The sequence below is a fragment of the Eumetopias jubatus genome, unplaced genomic scaffold (genome assembly GCF_037043125.1).
Source record: "Eumetopias jubatus isolate StellerSeaLion01/CBP00866 unplaced genomic scaffold, mEumJub1_p1.0 scaffold_16, whole genome shotgun sequence".
Classification (NCBI taxonomy): domain Eukaryota; kingdom Metazoa; phylum Chordata; class Mammalia; order Carnivora; family Otariidae; genus Eumetopias; species Eumetopias jubatus.
In genome coordinates, this window is record NW_028274822.1 from 90,852,755 (window position 1) to 90,871,602 (window position 18,848).

General features: G+C 55.4%; 1 protein-coding gene across 1 annotated transcript in view; it reads left to right on the forward strand.

Moving 5' to 3' along the window:
* TMEM132C (transmembrane protein 132C) overlaps positions 1 to 18,848 on the forward strand; it is a 318,194-nt gene that overhangs the window by 275,273 nt on the left and 24,073 nt on the right. Inside the window, exon 5 of the mRNA XM_088019420.1 lies at positions 7,328 to 7,471. Within this exon, the coding sequence (XP_087875546.1) occupies positions 7,328 to 7,471 (144 nt within the window). The remainder of the gene's footprint in view (positions 1 to 7,327; positions 7,472 to 18,848) is intronic.

Here is an 18,848-nt window from a genome sequence, read left to right on the forward strand (position 1 = left end):
TCAGACAGAATTTCTTCCTCAGAAGCCTCAACTTTGCATCTAAAAGCCTTCGACTGATTAAACCAGGCCCACCCAGATTGTCTAAAATAATGTTTTCCTGACAGTCAACTGATTAGGAGCATGAATCACATCTGCCTAATTACATCTGCAGAGTAGCACCTAGACTAGTGTCTGATGGAATATTGGGGACTGTCGCCTGGTCAAGTGGACATGTAACCGCCCACGTGTTGTCAAGAATTTCAGGAGAAGGCACTCACGCGCCATTGCTCAGAGTTTAGTGGAGAACATGACCATGCACAGCAGTACGGCAGTGTGTGTGCCTCCCGGCCCAGCAATTCCATGGGCACAAGTTGGTGCTGGAGAATCTCAAATGGGTGCACAGAAGGACAGAGAGCTCGTCGTCATGGCAGAGTCTAAAACTTCCTGGACTCCCATCAGTGGGCGAACGGAAAAGTAGAACATGGAGAAGCCATATGATGGACATCTAGCTGCTCCCCGAGACAGACTTAGATTGGCGTGTAGATGTGGATCTCAGCCCAGAGCTATGGTTCAGCCAGGTGGACACGGACAGAGCGGGAAAACGTAACAGTGAGCAAAATGAAGACGTAAGCGGAGGGAAGTCCAATATGATATGCTGGTGTAAACTGCATAGAACATATGTTTGTACAAAACGTAAATGGAGGGAACAATGCTGCAGTTTCTTTACGGATGTGGGAAGGTGATAAAAGTCCAAAATCACAGACGCCAAAGATGGACATCAAGTTCCCAGTGGCGGTGCCTCTGGGAGCATAATCAGGAAACTGGATTTGAGGAAATGAGGGATTTCAAAGTTATGAGCCCTGTTTCCTCTCTTTTACGAAAGAAAAGCAAATCTGAAATGCACACAAAACACAGTAACATTCTGTCATTCCAGACTCTGCGTGTTCAGTGCTTGCGACACACGCGTCCTATTTGTTATCCTCTATGCGCGCACACACGCACACGCGCGCACACGTACACACGCGCGCACGCACGCGCACACACACTCACACGCATGCACACACGCACGCACACACGCACGCACACACACGGCACAGAGGCGTGGGCTCACCTCCACATGCTGATTGTCCTGCCCCACACACCCAGTCACGCAGACCAGCCGCCCTCCCCGTCAACACAGACTCTGTCCTGGGCCCTGACAGGCAGCGCGTAAACATTGTCAGAGGTAATCTTCGCAACGACACTAATTATTCCCAGGTCCACAGCCCAGAAGCAGATGCTTGGAGAATTTAAATAACAGCAAGAAAGGGACAGAACCCAGACTCACGGCTGTTCCGTCCCACAGAACAGGTGTTTCAGCCCCGAGGTGCACGTTCAAACCTGGTGAGGTCACCTTCATGCTGCTTACCCCGAACAAGCCACCTTATCAGCCCTGGGCCTCAGTTTCTCCGTCTGCGGACCGGGGAGACTAAGACTACCTGCTTCATGGGTTGGGGGTAGAGATGACTGTTGAGCGACACCTGGCTCATAGCAAGAGCTCCACAGATGCAACCTGGGGTTTTTATTAACGAGGACTCCCCATGGCTCACAGCACATCCGCCTTGAGAGAGGTTGTTCTGCCCTGTCTGGAAGGTTCTCCATTCAGCGGGTTCTGTCCTTGGTCCTGAGCCCCCACCATTGGTGTAAAAGCCAGGTGTCCAGCCTCGGGGCTGCAGGTCCCACCTCTGGGTATGTGACCCAAGGGTGAGCGGGACCGGGTGCTCCTTGGAGGCCAAGCCAGCCGTGACCCCAGCTGTGGCCTTCCCAAGGCTCTCTCCCTCCTTCTGTGCTGAGAGATGGCTCACATGCCCTAAGAGGCACCGTCTCCAAGTCTGTGCTTGAGCGGTTCTTAGCACAGTCACAAAACTAGGCCACTACCCGGTCCCAGAAGGTTTCCATCACCTACAGATTCAGCTGCTGCCCTTTGAACCATCGCCGTGCCTTCCGCTTCCCCTTCCCCGCCGCTGCCAGCAACCCTCCATGCGCACGGATTTGCTGTTCTGAACACTTCCTGTGGACAGGACCCAGCACCATGTGGCCTTCTGTGGGCTCCTTGCACTCAGCACCATGGTTTCGAGGTCCACTCACATGGGGGCACAGGCCCATGGGTCATTGCCGTCTGTGGCTGGGCGTGTCCCGTGCGTGGACGGACCACGTTTGCACACCCCTCTTATCCCTCCCCCAGAGAGCGTCATCGGGGTCAAAACACACCCTTCCGTCTGTTCCACGCTCCAGAAGTAATTCTGTGTTCTTTCTTTATTTAGAAATTAAAAATACGATTTGTAAAACTACAGAAGACAGCCAAAGCAATTTACATTTATGAGGGCACCTCACACAACAAAGCGTGTTTTCTCCGAAGCCTCGGGCTCTCTTCAAATTTGAAACGACAGTGATTTAAAGTCCCCGACTTTATTGATCCTTTTGAGCAGAGCAGGACTGTGGTGGAAAGAGGTGGAGGGCAGGAAAACACCGGAGGAGGAGAGAGGAAATGCTTCCCAGTCAGAGTCGTGCCTCTGTCATGCCGGTTCGGCCGGGAAACGGGGTACGGGTCTGCTCTCCTGGTGCTGGAGCCCGCGGGCAGGGGACACCGTGCCCGCAGGGGACAAGTGCCTTCTGTGAGCTGAGCAGCACACAGCTCCCAGGGGCTGCAGGTGAGGCAGTACCTGCTCCGGCCAGCCCTGCTCAGAGGCGCTTCCCCCGAGGGCCCGGGTCGGGGGGCTTGAGCGGGTTTCCGAAAGCAGGACAGTCGTGTGCATTTCAATAGTGTCCTCGGCATCTCATCTAAACACTGAATTAGCCTTGACTGAAAAGGGATTTGGGAGGACAACCAGCCACGTCTACCTCTGTGTCTGCTGTCAGTTCATACGTGTGCGTGCACACACATACTACACACACGCACACGGACACACGCCATACATGCATGCACATGTGTATCCCACAGGCATGCACACTGCACACCACACATGCACGCATATGCTCACACATGCATATCTCGTGTGCACACGCATACTACACACGCACACAGACACACACCACACATGCATGCCCACGTGTACCCCACAGGCATGCACACTGCACACCACACACGCACACACATGCATATCTCGTGTGCACACTCTTACTGCACACGTGCACACACACGTGCACACACCACACATATCCCACAGGCATGCACACTGCACACCACACATACACACACATGCTCACACATGCATATCTCATGTGCACACTCATACTGCACACATGCACACCCGCATGCATGTGTACACACCACACATGCATGCATATGCGTACCCCACAGGCCTGCACACCACACACGCACCCGCATGCTTCCACATGCATATCACATGTGTGCACACTCATACTGCACACATGCATACGCACCTGCGCACACACGCATGCACATTTGGCTCTAGGAAAGCTTCTCTCCATCCCACACCCCCATCTCCCGGGTCCTTGGGGCCAGATGCATGTCCTCCCCTGCCAGACCTGGCCAACATGCCCAATCCAAGCCTGCATTTCTCTCTGTTCTCCCTGCTTCCACAGTGTTTGCTGCTGCTTTCCGTAATCCCACGATTTCGGGGAAGCGGGAAACTACAATCCAATCTGAAAGCGGCTCCTTTGTAGGGATCAGAGGGCCATGCAGGAGTTGCTACCTCCTGACCTCTCGAATGGTCCAAGCCCCCCTTGGAGAGACGGCCAGGGCTCCGCCCCAAGGACTCAGTCCCACAGCCCTGGACGCACCCTGCGACTTGTCTTCCCCCAGGGTCCGAGCCTCACCACCACTGGTTGCCTCTGCTAACATCACACGTTTTTATGCCAACGGGTCTGTCCCCTTTCTTCATGACAGCACAGACTACTTTTCAAGGTGCTGATAAAGGACTCGTCTTGGCCCCGATTTGCAACGTGGTGTCCAGAGCTGTGTTACAGCACAGGACCGTCTTCTAGGGCTACCATAACCCATGACCCCAGGCTGGGACTTCATCAACAGAACATTCATTGCTCCAGAGGCTGGAAATCCAAGATCTAAGTGTCCACGGGCTTGGTTTCTCCCAAGGTCTCTCCTCAGCTGCATCCCTGATATCACTTCCTATTCTTATAAGGACACCAGTCCAACTGGGTTGGGATCACCCTATGGCCCCATGGAACCTTAATTACCTCTTTAAAGATACCTCCTACCTTTAAACACAGTCACACTGAGGATTGGGGTTCTGGCATATGGATTTGGGGTCGGGGACACAATTCAGTCCACAGCACACACAGATCCCGACCTCAGAAAATCCCAAGTCTAACCTAGAGAGCTAAAACAAGCATCCAGCTCATCAACGGAGGGCGTGGGTGGCAGAAACCAACATCAAAGCGTGCCCTTAAATGCTTGCTAAGTGATTATAGGAGCACTAACCAGGTGTCTGAAATAAAAATGTCAAAACTAAACTTACCACTGTAGGCTGTTCCTGTTGCTATTTCTACAGATGGTCTCCCCTTTGTATCAGTCAGGATGAAGTAGGACACGTGACAGTAACAAGCAGCTCCTAGTTCTCCAGCATTAATCTTCTTAAAAAAAAAAAAAGATTTATTTATTTATTTATTTGAGAGAGAGAGAGCACATGGCGGGGGCGGAGCAGAGGACAAGAATGTCCAATAGACTCCCTGCTGAGCGCAGAGCCCCATGACCCTGAGATCAGGGCTTGAGCCGAAACCAAGAGTCAGACGCTCAACCGACTGAGCCACCCAGGAGCCCTATTCTTATTTCTTGCTCAGACTCTATACCTGGGGCTGGTCCACAGAGGGGCCCGTATTCACAGTGACTCAGAGCCTCAGGCTGATGGAGCAGCTACCATCTGGAATATTCCTGGTCCCTCTGCCTCAGGAAAAGTCCCTACGGGAACACGGGTAACTGCTCTCGGCCAGGAGTGACCCACATGTGTCAGCTCACAACACTGACCGGAATTAGTCACACAGCTCCCACCAACCACACAAGCTCTGTGCGGGAAACACAGTTTTATGACGCATCCTAAGTTGGCCAGAAGCCAGAAGGCAGGGGGTCTGTAGCTTTGTCCACACGGGTCAGCCTCGTGGGCAGAGTGGATCCAGAGGGACCCACAGAAGACACTCAGCAGGTGACCTACACCCCGGCACCTCTCCAGCCGAGCCCACTGGCCTGTGCCATCTCCCTGCCCACAGTTCAAATAGGGGCGCTCGACTCGGTCCAAGCCACTGACCCCCAATGCTTCCTCCACCCATTTGGAATCTCTGTGACCATTAATCCTCTGTTCCTGCAGTTTCTGGTGGCCGGTGAGACACATACCATGTCCACCCCGTCTGAATCTTGACATGATTCACTTTAGGTGGAGGAGTGTGTGTGTGTGCATGTGAGTGTGTGTACCTGCAATGACCGTTAGGAAGCTAATCACAATTAACCCACGAGGGAGTTTGCTGACTTAATGAAGCTATTAGGCAAAGACCATTCTGAGAGAGAAAATGTAAAGACTGAGCTCTGAGCACATTACCTGTAATGAACCTGAAAATGGACTTGGGGAATTTCTGTGGTATTCTTAGCATCTGTAATGGCCGGTGTGCGGGCCGCCAGATTGCCACCCCAGCACGGGAATCCTGTGGACGCAGGAGCAGAGCCGGCAGAGGGTTATTTAATGCCGGCTGGTGGGCACCAGCATCCGAGAGACGCTGGGACTCTACTCTCATCTGTGCTCTTGTTTAATGCAAAAGGTCATTTCTGTGTCCATTGCTTCCCTGGAGAAAGAAGTGAGAAAATCTCTTTACAACTCCTGCTTCAAAGGGGAGTGGTGTTTCTGGAGAAACAGACTTTGGGAGGAATTGGCCCAAAGGTAAAAGGTGCTGATAGATGTCCCAAAGCCACAGACCCTTTTTTTTTTTCCATTCTCATTTGTCCCTAAAAGGAAGGATGACAAAAGTACCTCCAGACCCAAAAGAGACAGTACTTTCTTTATCACTTTGAACATCACTACCTGTGTGGGAGACGTGACGCTAATCGTTTTGCACGAAGTTGGAGTGCACGGGATGAGCTGAAGGCCCCAGGGCTGCGATGGAATGGGCTCCCATGGGCAGCGGAGGAAGAGCCTTCGGTTGGCATAAAAGTCTGCACAGAAGACGCCGCCCCAGCCATCTGTGTCCACCACCAAGGTCCGGTGGTCCAGGGCCTCAGGGAACAAAAGTGACTGACTCACTGATCTTGTTTGCCGCACGGGAATCTCCTCACTCCGTCTTCCCACAGCGACCTTTTTCCTGGGTGAATTCTGTGAGTCACAGGGCACCATCCTCCCCTGCACAAGGGACGAGCATTTAGGCCCCATGAGACCAGTGTGCCCCCGCCCCCCGGCCCGAGAACGTGGGCCTCGGGGAGAGAAATGGCTGAAGCTGTTCGCTCTGCTCCACTCTGGAAACGCTGCCCCTTCCTCCCGGTTTTCAATATCCTGGAAGCGGATCAGGGGCCTGCCTTTCCAAGGCCTGCCACAGCTTTTCCTTTGACCCCGGGAGTGGCCCAGGACCCAGCTGATAAGAACCTGTGTTAGTTTCCACTCGCAATACAAGATTAATACCAACTTAACAGATGACAGTTCTGGGCATCGGAAGTTGGAAATGAGTCTTACGGAATTAAAATCAAGGTGTTAGCAGGGCTGGGTTCCCTCTGGAGGCCATAGGGGGGGATCTGTCGTTTTCCTGCTCCTAAGCCGCCCCCCCATATCTCCTAGGTCATGATCATATCCCTCTGACCCCTGCCTCGGTCCCCTCCCTCGAGCCCTCTTCCTCCGACCCCCGTGATCACCTCCTATAAAGGACTCTCACCATTCCCCTGGGTCTGCCCCAGATAATCCGGGATAATCTGCCCTTCTCAAGATGGGTCACTTAATCACAACTGCAAAGGCCCTTAGACCATGTAACAGAACAGACTCACCAGTTGCGGAGATTAGAGCTCGGGTATCGGGGTGGGGAGGTGGGTTACTCCACCGACCGCAGCACCTTCCTGCTCAGACTAGCTGGAGTTCATTTCTGTTGCCTACAACCCAAACCCAAACGATGCATCACTTCCACTTGGTCTCTGCAAAAGAAAAAAGAATATATCTCAACCGTTGCAGTTGGTAACTAAGAAGATGATCCTAAATAAACTAAATTGTAAATGTTCTTGGAAAATTGGAAAAGAATGGCGTTTTTTGCCCAAGTTCTAAGGGGACAATGAGGACCGCCTGGCACTCACTTCGGAAGGTTCTCCCTCCCATTCAAGAGCACTGACTAGCCCCCTTGACCCAGGTACGTCTGCTTCTTCTGACAGGACACTGAAATTCTGAACACTGCCATTCTCACGGGAAAGACGGTAGCCCTGCCCATCAAGGTGGTCTCTGTGGAGGAGAACAGCGCTGTGATGGATATCTCGGAGTCGGTGGAGTGCAAGTCCACAGACGAGGATGTCATCAAGGTAAGCGCCCCCATTAATCATCCGCATTGGACTGACGGGAACTTCCCTTGGGCATCCCATTCGCTAAGAAGGTTCGACCCCTGGAAGTAAGAAATTCAGCTGGTTGGTGTATGTACAACACACTTCCAGTCACTCCTCTAAATTTTCCCATTTTGGTTTTTCCATGTTGGTATCACTCCCAACCTGGTGTTCATCAAGTATGCCTTGGACTGTGCTTCAAACCCCGAATATGCCCAGTAAGCAAGAGGGTGATGGCGGGGGGGGGGCAGCGGTAAGCCAGACGTGCCCTGGGCTAGAAGGACGGCCCGTCCTCGCCTGCTGCTACTCGTGGCTGTGAGTAAATGGGAGCTCTGCACTGCTGTCTCTTCAGGAGAAACTACGCATTTGGATCTTATGTAAAGATCGCTTCCGTTCCCGCATGGGCAACCAATTAATTTTTTTCATGAGCAAAAAATACATCTGCAGTGTGAGTCCGGCCTGTGGGGCAGCTGTTGGAAGCACTGATAGGGCAGACCGTGAACCCTGGGTCCAATCCAGCCCCCCCTCTGTTGTGTAAATAAAGTTTAATTGGAACATGGCCACTCAAACCTATTTCTGTATTGTCTGTGGTGGCTTTTGCATGACCACAGGAGGGTCCCGCCGTGGTGACAGACGCCATCTGGCCCGCAAATCTAACACATTTATTATTTCGCCTTTCCAGGGACAAGTTTCCCTAGAAAACCCCTGCTCTAGAGTCCTAAGTTCCTTGAGAGAATGACCCTAGTTCTTGGTCTTTCCCACCAACATTTGCCGTGATAATATACCCACAATGCTTGCCAAGGAGTAAGACAGCACGAGGGCTGGTCCAAGCCAGAAATGAACCGTTTGGTCTTTCTCCATATGTTTTGTAATCCTGGAAACATACCCAGAAGAAAACATAAAGAACCAAGGCAAGCAAGCAGATAATGCTTTTTTTCCCCTTAAATAGGGTCTGACACATAGCGTCAGAGTCTTTTCTCTGGTGTTAGAAGCAGCACGTGTAAGTCGGAGAGAACCGTGCAAACCGCTGAGTGCGGGAGTGGGGCGGAAGGATCCTTCCCTGCAGACGGCAGCCCCCGCTCGGCCACCGCTGTCCACCGCTCTCGGCGCCTCAGGCAGAGGGTGGCGCGCAAGCCCTCTAGGTTACGGCAAAGTCCCAGCGGCGACAAGGGGTCCCAGCAGCACCAGGATAGTCTCACAGCTTTCTGGCCACTGCGGGCAGCGTCTCGAAGAAGAGATGCTTTTCCCTAATTCCCCCAAGAATGATTTCTGGGCTGATGGCGGCCCCCAAACCCACGGCACCTTACAGAAGACCTGAGAGGCCTGTGGGGGGAGGGGATGAAATTCTGAGCCACACTGTCCAAGAGAAGCAATGTGGGCCACGCATGTGGTTTAAATGTCTCCAACCGCCACATTCGGAAAAGGAAGAACGGGTGAAGCTAATTGCTTTAAATGCATGTATTTAACCCACTATATGAAAAACATGATCATGTCGACATGTGATGAGTATAAAAATGATGAATTTATTGGCACCCAGTCTTCCGAATCCAGTGTGTACGTACACGTAGGGCCACTGTCCAATCCGACTCCACTTCAGGGCTCCCCAGGCCCCGGGGCGAACGGCTCCTCCATGGGACGCAAAGATCTCAGCTCGGGGGCAGAATTTCACGATGTCGGCACTATGGATATTTTGTGCCGGGTAATTCCTGGTTAGGGGGCTGTCCTGTGGGCTAAAGAACCACTGCTCCGAGGAAAACATGCCCTTCTTCTGGCTGGACAGTCACCCCGCTTACCCCACTTTCTTGGCGAGGCCAAGGTGGGGAGCAGGCCCTTGGTTGCATCTGGAGCCTGCCCTGCCCCAGCCATGGTCCCACACTCCATCCTCGGCGACCATTGGTCTTTATGACTGGTTTGCAATTCCCCTAAGAGCCAGGACCCCTGGTAAGGAAGTGTGACCCTTTGAAAGGACACATTCACACTGATGACTTTTCTAGGTGGGTTAAAATGTCCATCTGCGAGCCTACAGAACCCCCAGAAAGAATTCGCTGCTGTTGTTGACATAACTACCTTTAGCTGGTCTTAAATGAGTTGGTCATGGAGACTTTTCTTACTATTTTAGAGAGTAGGAAGAGAGAAGCTAGTATTACTGGTAGTTCCAGGAATATACTAGAATCTCCAGGAATAGAATCAGTATCTTTAGGGAAACAAATGTACCCACACTAAAAATTGCCTCCTGAAATGACTTTGGAGTTGGTGCCCCAGGCTGTTGACGAAGCAACGGGTCGTCCCAGGTCAGCAGAAGCCGAGTGGGGATGTCGGCCAGGCTTGGCAGACTCAGAGTCCATCCCCAGGACACAGACTCAGCCCGTGATTCGGGGTCTGGTGAGGCCAGCGATACTCGCAGAGCTGGGGGGGCACCGCTCGGAGTGCCATTGGGGGGGCGGGGAGGGAACGTGTAGTAAGCACCTGCCCTGCAGCAGGTGCGTGAGGGTCTGGATTTGGACAGACCTGAGCTCTGTACAGGATGTGGAAGGCTCTGACATCCACCCTGAGTGCAAGCTGACAAACCAACCTGCCCCAGTTTGCTGGCGGAAGACGAGACCCCTGGTCGGAGACAGAGGGTGGCCAGTGTTTCTGCATCTCCTGACCCGGATGCCTGAGCTCTTCTCCCCACGGGGTCATGCCAGGGGCCACACCAGGGACCCCTGCACATGTAGGCTCGGTTATGAGAGAAGAGCCCTGGGCTTCAGGGGCCTGAGTCCATAATAACAGGCCGCAGACCGGACCAGGCGGGCACCTTGATCTGGGACGTCCGGTTCCCAGAGCCGTGGCAGCCATGCACGTCCGAGGCGCCCGGTCAGAGCGGCCAATGGACTGAGTCAGAAAGCCCGCCTGTCCTTCTCCACGGAGAGAGACAACACCTCTGTCATGCTTGGCCACACGCGTGCCTGGCCCGCGCTCTTCAGGGGGACCCTATCTCTGCCTTCCGAGGCTGCTCGCTAGATGGGCGTCCTTGAAAAGACCATTCAGACCAAGGCAGTCGAGACTTTGTAGGATGTGCAGGAGAACCACGGGGAGTTTCTTCCAAAGCTTTCCCGGCTTCCCCGTTCCGAGCTCTGCATCTTGGGCAATTTGTACCTCCCCTGCCCTGCCCAGTCTCCTTCGGAAAGGGGGACGGTCACAGTCCCTGGTTCAGAAGGCCATTGTGAGGATTACCAAGTGTCATCAATCAAGTAAGGGACTTGACCTAGTAGCCAACACATGGAAAGGACTTAACTCTGACCCTGGTTAGCTCAGGGGACCCTTCGACAGCCCTATGACGTAAGTCGGGACTGCGGGCCGAGCGCCTACAGGCATAATCTGTGTGCTATGCATGCTGTTGCTAAAATAATTAGAATTGCAACTTATTTTGTGCGTACCATTCAGTGATATTTTAGCAAACTTCCTGGGCTGGGTAACCATCACCATGACCCAATTTTAGAATTTTCTTGTCCCCCCATTTGCCATTAATCCCCATCCCCCACCTCAGCCTGGGCCCCCACTAATCTACCTTCTGTCTCTATAGATTTGCCTTTTTTGGACATTTCGTAGAAATGGAGTCATACAATATGTAGTCTCTTATTAAAAGAGCTCGGCGATCATTTCTAACACATCTCTCTTGACACATCGATGCGTATCCATATCTAGAAAAATAATTTTTTAAAAATGGGATCACAAGACACAAACGTCTTTTACCCCGATTTTTTTAGCTGGCAAATCTACACACACACACACACACACACACACACACACACACACACACCCCGGTGGCGCACCTGTCAGCCCCCAGGGATCAGTGTTGACCTGCCCGCCCTCCTTCTATGGCTTTCTCCACATGGGCAGGATCACGCACACAGATCAAACACACAGAGAAGCGTGGTCTGACCCTGTGTGTCTTGCAGAGATGGGCCACAGCATTGAAAGAGCTCTGTCTGTCCCCTCCTCTCGCCTGCGACACCCCCGACGTGTCCCCGACCGGGTGCCGAGGGGTCTGCAGTGCGCTCAGCACTCCGCGTTTGGGTTTGCAGGCGTCGAATGTGAGTGGGGGGCTGGGAGCTCCTTGAGCGTCTGTGGGGATGTCCCTTCAGCAGGAGGAAGAGTGGCATCCCAGGGACAAAGTCCTCGGGAACAGTAACAGGGACGGATGCGTGACGTGGACGAGCAGCCCCAGGACCCCCACAACCCCCACGGAGTGTTTGCTGTCCCCATCTGTCCCCACGCCAGCCAGCGTCTTTCGAAGAAAGAGGCGTCCCGCAGCCGACGACGGGGCGTGGGGTCGGGGTCCTCTGCAGAGCTCCCCGGCTTGCGGTTCGCGAGGTCACGGTATCTTCACAGCATACGTTGAATCACATGCTGGTTCATTCCGGGAGGTGTTCCCCGGGCGGTTCTCTAGGCACCATTCTGGTATCGGGGCCTCAGCGATAAGTAAAACACATGGAATCGGGCATCACAGTGATGGAGAGGGGCAGACGGAGCCGAGCCGAGCGCGTGAGGATGACAGGTGGTGGTGAAGGTCGGGGTGGCGAGGGGGGCGGTGCTGAGACGGGCCTGGGGCGGGGCCCCTCTGGATGGGGCAGTCTCCGAACAGGACGCAGTGGGCCCGTTTGCAGGGAAGTGACAGCTGTCGGTGCCCACCGTAACTGCACCCCTGTTTGCACCATGCTCCCCGTGCACCCCCTCATTCTAAGGGGCAGATGCTGGGGTGCCCCCTCAACCCTCCTGAGGCCCCCGGTGCCGAGGCACCGCCCGCAGCAGGCTGGGGGTGACGCAACTTGGAGCATCGTGACGGGATTTCCGGCGCAGCCCCCCTGACCTCCAGGGCACGGTCCTGCCTAAGGCCCCCGGTGCTGAGCTAACAGGAGGGCGTATGGCGGCCAGGTGCCCAGGTCTCCCGGGGCCCGCGGTGCCTGTGTTCATTCCAGGACGGGTAGTGCCACCTCGCTCGGGTAGAGGCCTCAGTTTCCCCTGGGCCCTGCTCCTTTGGGCCCGAAACTTCCTCTCTACTGAAGGTGCTGTTGATCCACAAGCTCCGAGTCGTTGGGAAGCTGGGTCTGTGAGGCCCGGGGCAGAGTGGGCAGACTTTCCCTGGGAGGGAAGTGCACACCCCACCCTCACGCCCACGTCCTCCCGAGGACGCTGGGAGAAGCAGCTTTATCTCCAAGAGCCAGGGGTTAAAAGCAAACCGAGGACCGCAAAGAAGTTCCTGGAACACAGGGGGCCGGGCGGCAGGCCCGGCCGAGCCCCTTTCCAGCTGTGTCTCCACTGCCAAGTGAGGATGCTCCGGCACGAGAGGCTCTCCTGGTGCCAGAACCCTGCTGCGGAGACTCCAAGTGCAGGTCAGGTGCACGCCCGTGCCCCCTGCCGGTGCCTTCCTCCAGCTCCCTTTCCGTCCCCTGCAAAACCGCGAGACACCCGCCCTCACCTGGGAAGTCTGGTGTTCGAGTGGTGCACGCAGAGCGGGCGGACGGTGCTGCCCATCCAGGCAGACCCAGCACGGGGGTGCTCGCCCTGGGCCGGTCGTGCCCCCCCCCGGGGGACACGGGGTGATGCTCGGAGACATGGGCGTTGTAGTGACTCAGACAGAGGGGGCTACTAGTGTCTGCTTGCTGGAGTCCACAGAGTCGCTAAACGTCCTACTGTGCCCCGGACAGTCTGATCCCAGAGAAGCATCCCGGCCCAAATGTCGAGAGCCCCAGGCCTTGGGCTTTACCATCAGAATTGTGATTTCCTCTAAGAACAGGATCCTGCTGGATATTCTGGTTTGGATTTTAAGTAGATCACCCCGGCAACCCTGAGGTCAACACTATTATAAGCTCATTTTGCAGATAAGGAGACTGAGGTCCAGGGAGGTCGAGTGACTTGCCCAAGGCCACACGGCCAGTAAATGGCAGAACCGAGATGCAAACCCAGGTCTGCCTGACCACCGGGCCTGTATGGTCTGTGGCGTCTCGTGCGCTCAGGCGAGGTTGAGAGCCCGCTGCTCTCCCCACAGCCAGATGTCAGGATTTGCCTAAGGCTGCACTGGGCAATATGGCAGGTACCCACCATGTGTGGCTATTTAAATTAATTAAAATTAAAGAAAGTGGAAGTTTCAGCGCCGCAGCTGTCCTCATGAGGCATGGGGCCTGGCTGCCATACCGGATGGCGCACACACAGGACGCTTCCAACATCACGGGAAGCTCTATGGGGAACGCACACCCAGAGCCTTCGACCGGTAGGAGCCGTGCGACACCCGCATTCCGATGGGAGCTGGGTGGGCAGAAATGGATGCCCGGGACTGGCCAGCAAGGAGCAGGTTGCTCTGACCCTCTGTCTTAGGCTACAAAGAATAACTGTCCTAATAAAAGATCTTTGCGAAAGATTAGGCCATTTATTTTGGAGTCAGATTTTACTGGAGCCAAGAGAGGCTCCATCTGGGTTTGCCTAATAGGTAACAGAGGTTTTGAAGCCCCAGGAATTCTGCAGCTGGGAGCGTGGGGTAGAGGGGTGCCCACTTGGCTCCCAAACCCCCTGCCCCTCTGCGGCCTCGCTGCTGAAATCAGTTCGACAACAGGGATTTGGTGCCGGGCAGCATCGCATGCCCACCTTCCCAGTGCTCCATCCCACAGCTCTGTCAAGGATTCCGTGCTTGCTGAGGGAGGAAGCCTCTCCAATTGGCTTAAGGAGTAAGGCGAGAAACTGTCCTGTGCGTGGCAGGTGTAGGCCAGTGTTGGCTTCAGCCACAGGTGGGTTCAGAAGTCAGTTTCTCTGCATCTCTCCTCAGCTCTGCCTTCACCGGTGCAGGTATCATATTTTATTTTTGGCTTTCTGTCTCTTGGCTCAGTATCCTCTGTGCTGCTTGAATTCTCAGACAAGTTGTCCTGTCTCAGGATGGCTGCAAGTGGCTACAGAACCTTATTTTTGCATGTAGAATTCCAGCAGAAATGAGCGAGTGCCTTTAGTCCAGCCTGAGAGGCTCCTGAGATTCCCTCTGATTGCACCAGCTTAGTTCATGTATTCACCCCTGAGCCAGGCGCTGTGGCCAGAGGAACGCGAAGCTCTGTTTGGATTAGGTCATGGTCACATGACCCTATTCTTGAGGCTGGAAGTGGGGCTTCATCCAAACCTCTGGACGGACGGGCGGGAAGTGAGGATGCGCCAGTGAAGCAGGGGCTGGGGGTACAGGGAAGGGGACGTGTGCCTGGAATGGGGCTCCTCCCCCCCATCCCCTTCCTCCTTGTCACCCGGGCTTTCCCTGTCCCAGGACCTTCCTCCCATTTCTTAATTTGGCCTGGGTTAGGAGAAAGGGCTGCTCCAGCCCCGCCCGTGAGCCGCTTTCCCTCCTTGGTTTTTCTTGGTGACATTAGTCAGAGCAGGGACCTGCCCCAGTGGAGCCATTGGCCAGGAGGAGGCGGTGCAGTCTGACTTCTCTGGGAGTCTCCCGGCAAGCCTGTGTCCCTGGCTCTCCAAGGAGGACGTGGCCTTGCGGGTGGCTGTTGAAGCCAGCGGGTAATTGGCAAGGAAGTGGACGTCTGGCGTGTGGACGGCATGAATAGAGTGTTCCCGAATCAGAAGAGGAAAACACCCATCAGAGAAATACAGCTGACTTGCTTGAGACTCGGACCAGCTGACCTATCAGCTCCCCCTGGCCCCCAGCTCCCAGAGGGGAGACAGGTGTGGTCGCGGCCAGGGGGCCTGGTCCTGGGGCCCTAGGACTGCCCTCCCGAGACACCCCCTTCCGTCGTGTGGCTGGACTGTCTCCATGCTCATTGCCTGGGGACCTCTGTGGTCTCACCCTCTGCTCCTCGCTCCCAGTGACAGAGTGACAGCGCCAGGTTCGGGCGGCTGTCCCCCTACACCCCCTCCCAGGTAGCTCTGCCAGGCCTGGGGGCTCAGAAGCCGTGGGGCACCCAGTCCCATCACCACGGGACTGCTCCGTGCCTTGTGTCCTGGATCCCAGCACTTTAGGATCTCAAGTGACATCACTGGAGGAGAGAGAGGGGCAGACGGCTCCCTGGGGATGGGGGTGTTGGGGACCCGGCACAAGTACTGGAGAGAGAGGTATTCTGTCTAAGACTCTGACTCTGGAAGCTTCTTTCCAGGCTCCTCCTCAAGGCAGGAACAACCAAAGCCCCTGTAAACACACTTCTGGGGCTAAGGCGGTCCGTGGGCCTGACCCTCCGCAGATGCCCTGTCCGCCGGCCCGGTCTGCCCGCCCGCTGTGTGCCAGGCACTGGGCTAATTCCTGCATTTGCGGGATTTCTGGTTTAATTCTCCTCGCAGACCTGAGATGCTGCTGTCGCCTTGCACCACATGCCCTGCCTGCCTCCCGCACGCGTCTCCTCCCACCTCCCCTGTGCTTCTGCCGTGGTGAGCCCTGGGCGTTTGCTCAGAGGGTAGATACTGAATTCGCGTCTACACACGCGATGGGAACTGTGTCAGCGGCAGGTGCACGCCATGCAGCTGGACCGCGGCGATCTCCTCGCTCTGTGGACGTATATCAAATCATCAAGGCGGACGTCTTAAATACATACAACTTTGACACATCAAAGATATCTCCGTTAACTTTCAGAGCACACCAAAGGCTTTTTTTTTTCCTTCAAAAAACCACGTTGCTCCTACACGTCCACAACAGGGCACGTGCTCAGGGGACGGGGCTGCGACTCTGCTCTCCCAGTCACATGGGTTACAGTGCGTGCTGGCGTGAGACCGGCTTCCGGAAAGAGAAGGAAAGAAAGCAGGTCTCATACGTCTCTTGTCGGTGAGCGCTTTGGCACGGAGACGTCACAGAAGGAAGACCACGTTATCACAGACCTCAAGCAATGTCTTCATATCCATTGTCCTTCCTAATTCCGAAAGTGAAAGAACAGATAGGACTTTTCACCAGTTGCATTGGCAAAGATCATTAAAAAAGAAGAAGAAGAAGAAGGAGAAGAAGGAGAAGAAGGAGAAGAAGGAGAAGAAGGGCCTTTCTGGAGCTAAACCACTGCTGTCACATCTGAGTCTGAGTATCCCTAGCTGTGTGACCTCGGGCAAGGTGTTCAACCTCTCTGTGCCCCAGTGTCCTCGCCTGGAAAGTGTTTGCGTGCGCTCAGCCCAGAATCTGGCATATGGCAGACCCTGCGTAAATGGAAGCTCTTCTTGCCGATTCCCTCTTCCTGGGAACTTCCTCCCCCCTGTTCTCCTGAAATGTAACCTCCTGAGAGGAGGCTCCAGCCTCTCACTTCCCGTCTCCAGCACCTGGACACAAGCCTGGAGCGCAGCAGAGGCACGGGAAGTGTTTGCTGAAAGGATGCCTCGGGCGGCTGATGGAGGAGACACCACGTAGGGCCGTAGGGCCGGGCGGTATCTGCCACACGTCACAGGCAGGTCTGCTCCCCGCCACACGTGGGGGCCACGCGGCACTCCCCTTCCCTTCCCTTCCCTTCCCTGCGCCCGAGGGCCCTGGCCAGCGTCCCCGCCCGGCCTCCCCTCCCGGCCTCTCTCCCTCTGGCCTCCGGGCCTCCCCTCCGCTCGCTGCCCGGCCCCACCCAGCCAGGCCTGGCCCAGCACAGCCACCTCCGAGAGGACAGGGTTCCTGAGCTGAGACCACGTGGCGTGTCCAAGTCTCGGCTGCGTTCCTCATGGTCGGCCGGACAAAGTGCGAGTTATCGCTGAGCGGATTTCCGCGGCCGCGGGGATCCCGTTCGGCCTCCGCGGTGAGGGGCAGGAAAGGAAAAGAAGGGCACCCCAGAGCTCGTCTCAGAAATGCTGGCCGGCCCCAGGCCCTGCCGGGCCCCTCTCCTTGTTTGTCTGCAATGTTGTAGCCACCACTGTGTCGCCTTTAGCCGCGAGGGAACCCGGCCTCCGGGAAACGGGAAGCTTCCCTGCGGCCGCTGTGGGGGAAGGCCTCCGGCGCACGGCAGCCACGTGGGCCGCAAGGGCCATGGGAGACAGCGCGCGGAGAAAGGAAAGGGTCCTAATCCCAAAGCTGGGTCCGGGGAATGCCACTGCTCCGGGATGAGGAGCGCTCCACGGAGGCCTCCCGAGTCCACTGTGTCCTTCCTAACCCGGGGAGCAGCGCTCCCCACACCTTTCCTTCCTCCCCACCCTCCAGCAGTCTCTCCGCCCCCTGAGGAGGAGACACAGAAGGGTAAGATGGGGGACTGGAGCGCGGACAAGGGAGGAGGGCGCATGGAAGCCCCTGAGAGTGACGGGCAGGCGCACCTGCAGCCACGCGCTTAGCTGAGTAATGCAGGGAACTGTGCTGCGGAACGCACGGCCCGACGTCCGCTTGTTTAAGCAGTGATCGCTAATTCTTGCTCCTGCATTTGCAGGCTGTCCAGTCGTCTGCGGGATCAGCTAGGGAGGACGCCTCACTGCAGGGGGGCTAGGACGGGCTCCGTGGGTCTCCACCACGGGGTGGTGGAGAGGTAGCTGCGACCTCGGGGAAAAGCCCCTCACGGCAGAGCGCACAAAGCCTGCCTGAACACTCGCGGGGCCTCTAAAGCCTGAGCTGGGACTGGCCTGCTGTCCCTTCTGTTCACATTCTCCTGGCCAAAGCTCATCACAGGGCCAGGTCCACATCAGCAGGAAGGGGAAATAGAGTCCATCCACAGTAGGAAAGAGGGAAGGATCAAAACTAAACAGCTCCATCATCACAGAGCTGGTGGACATCAGGGTTGAGAGCAGAGGTGTGGGGTCGACTCTCTGTGTGGCTCAGTGACTACCTGCTGTGTGATGTTGAGTGAGTTACATCACCTCTCTGTGCCTTCAATTCCTCACTTGAAATAGGGATAGGATTCAAAAGATAAAGTAGCCCTCCCTCATGTGTTCATGGCGAGAGTTCAGTGAGATCATCCATGTGAACCTCTCAAAGTGACTCCTGGCTTAGTGTAAACGCTCAGCAAATGTTTGCTGTTGCTGGTACAGAGCATTCAATCACCAGTGAAAGCCCGCCTCCTCATGTGCATCTGTGCATGCATTCACCTGTATGTGCACCTGTGCGTATGTGCACCTGTGCGTGTGTGCACCGGTGTGTATGGGCGCCTGTGTGTATGGGCACCTGTGCGTATGTGCACTTGTCATGCACCTGTGTTATGTGCACCTGTGTATGCCCTGTCCATGCATGCACCTGTGCGTGCACCTGTGTGTATATGCACCTTTGTGTGCACCTATATGTGTGTGCACCTGTGCGTGTGTGCACCTGTGCATATGTGCACCTGTCATGCACCTGTGTGTATGTGCACCTGTGTGTGCACCTGTCCATGCGTGCACCTGTGGGTGCACCTGTGTGTATGTGCACCTGTGCACCTGTCATGCACGTGTGTATATGCACCTGTGTGTGCACCTGTCCATTCAT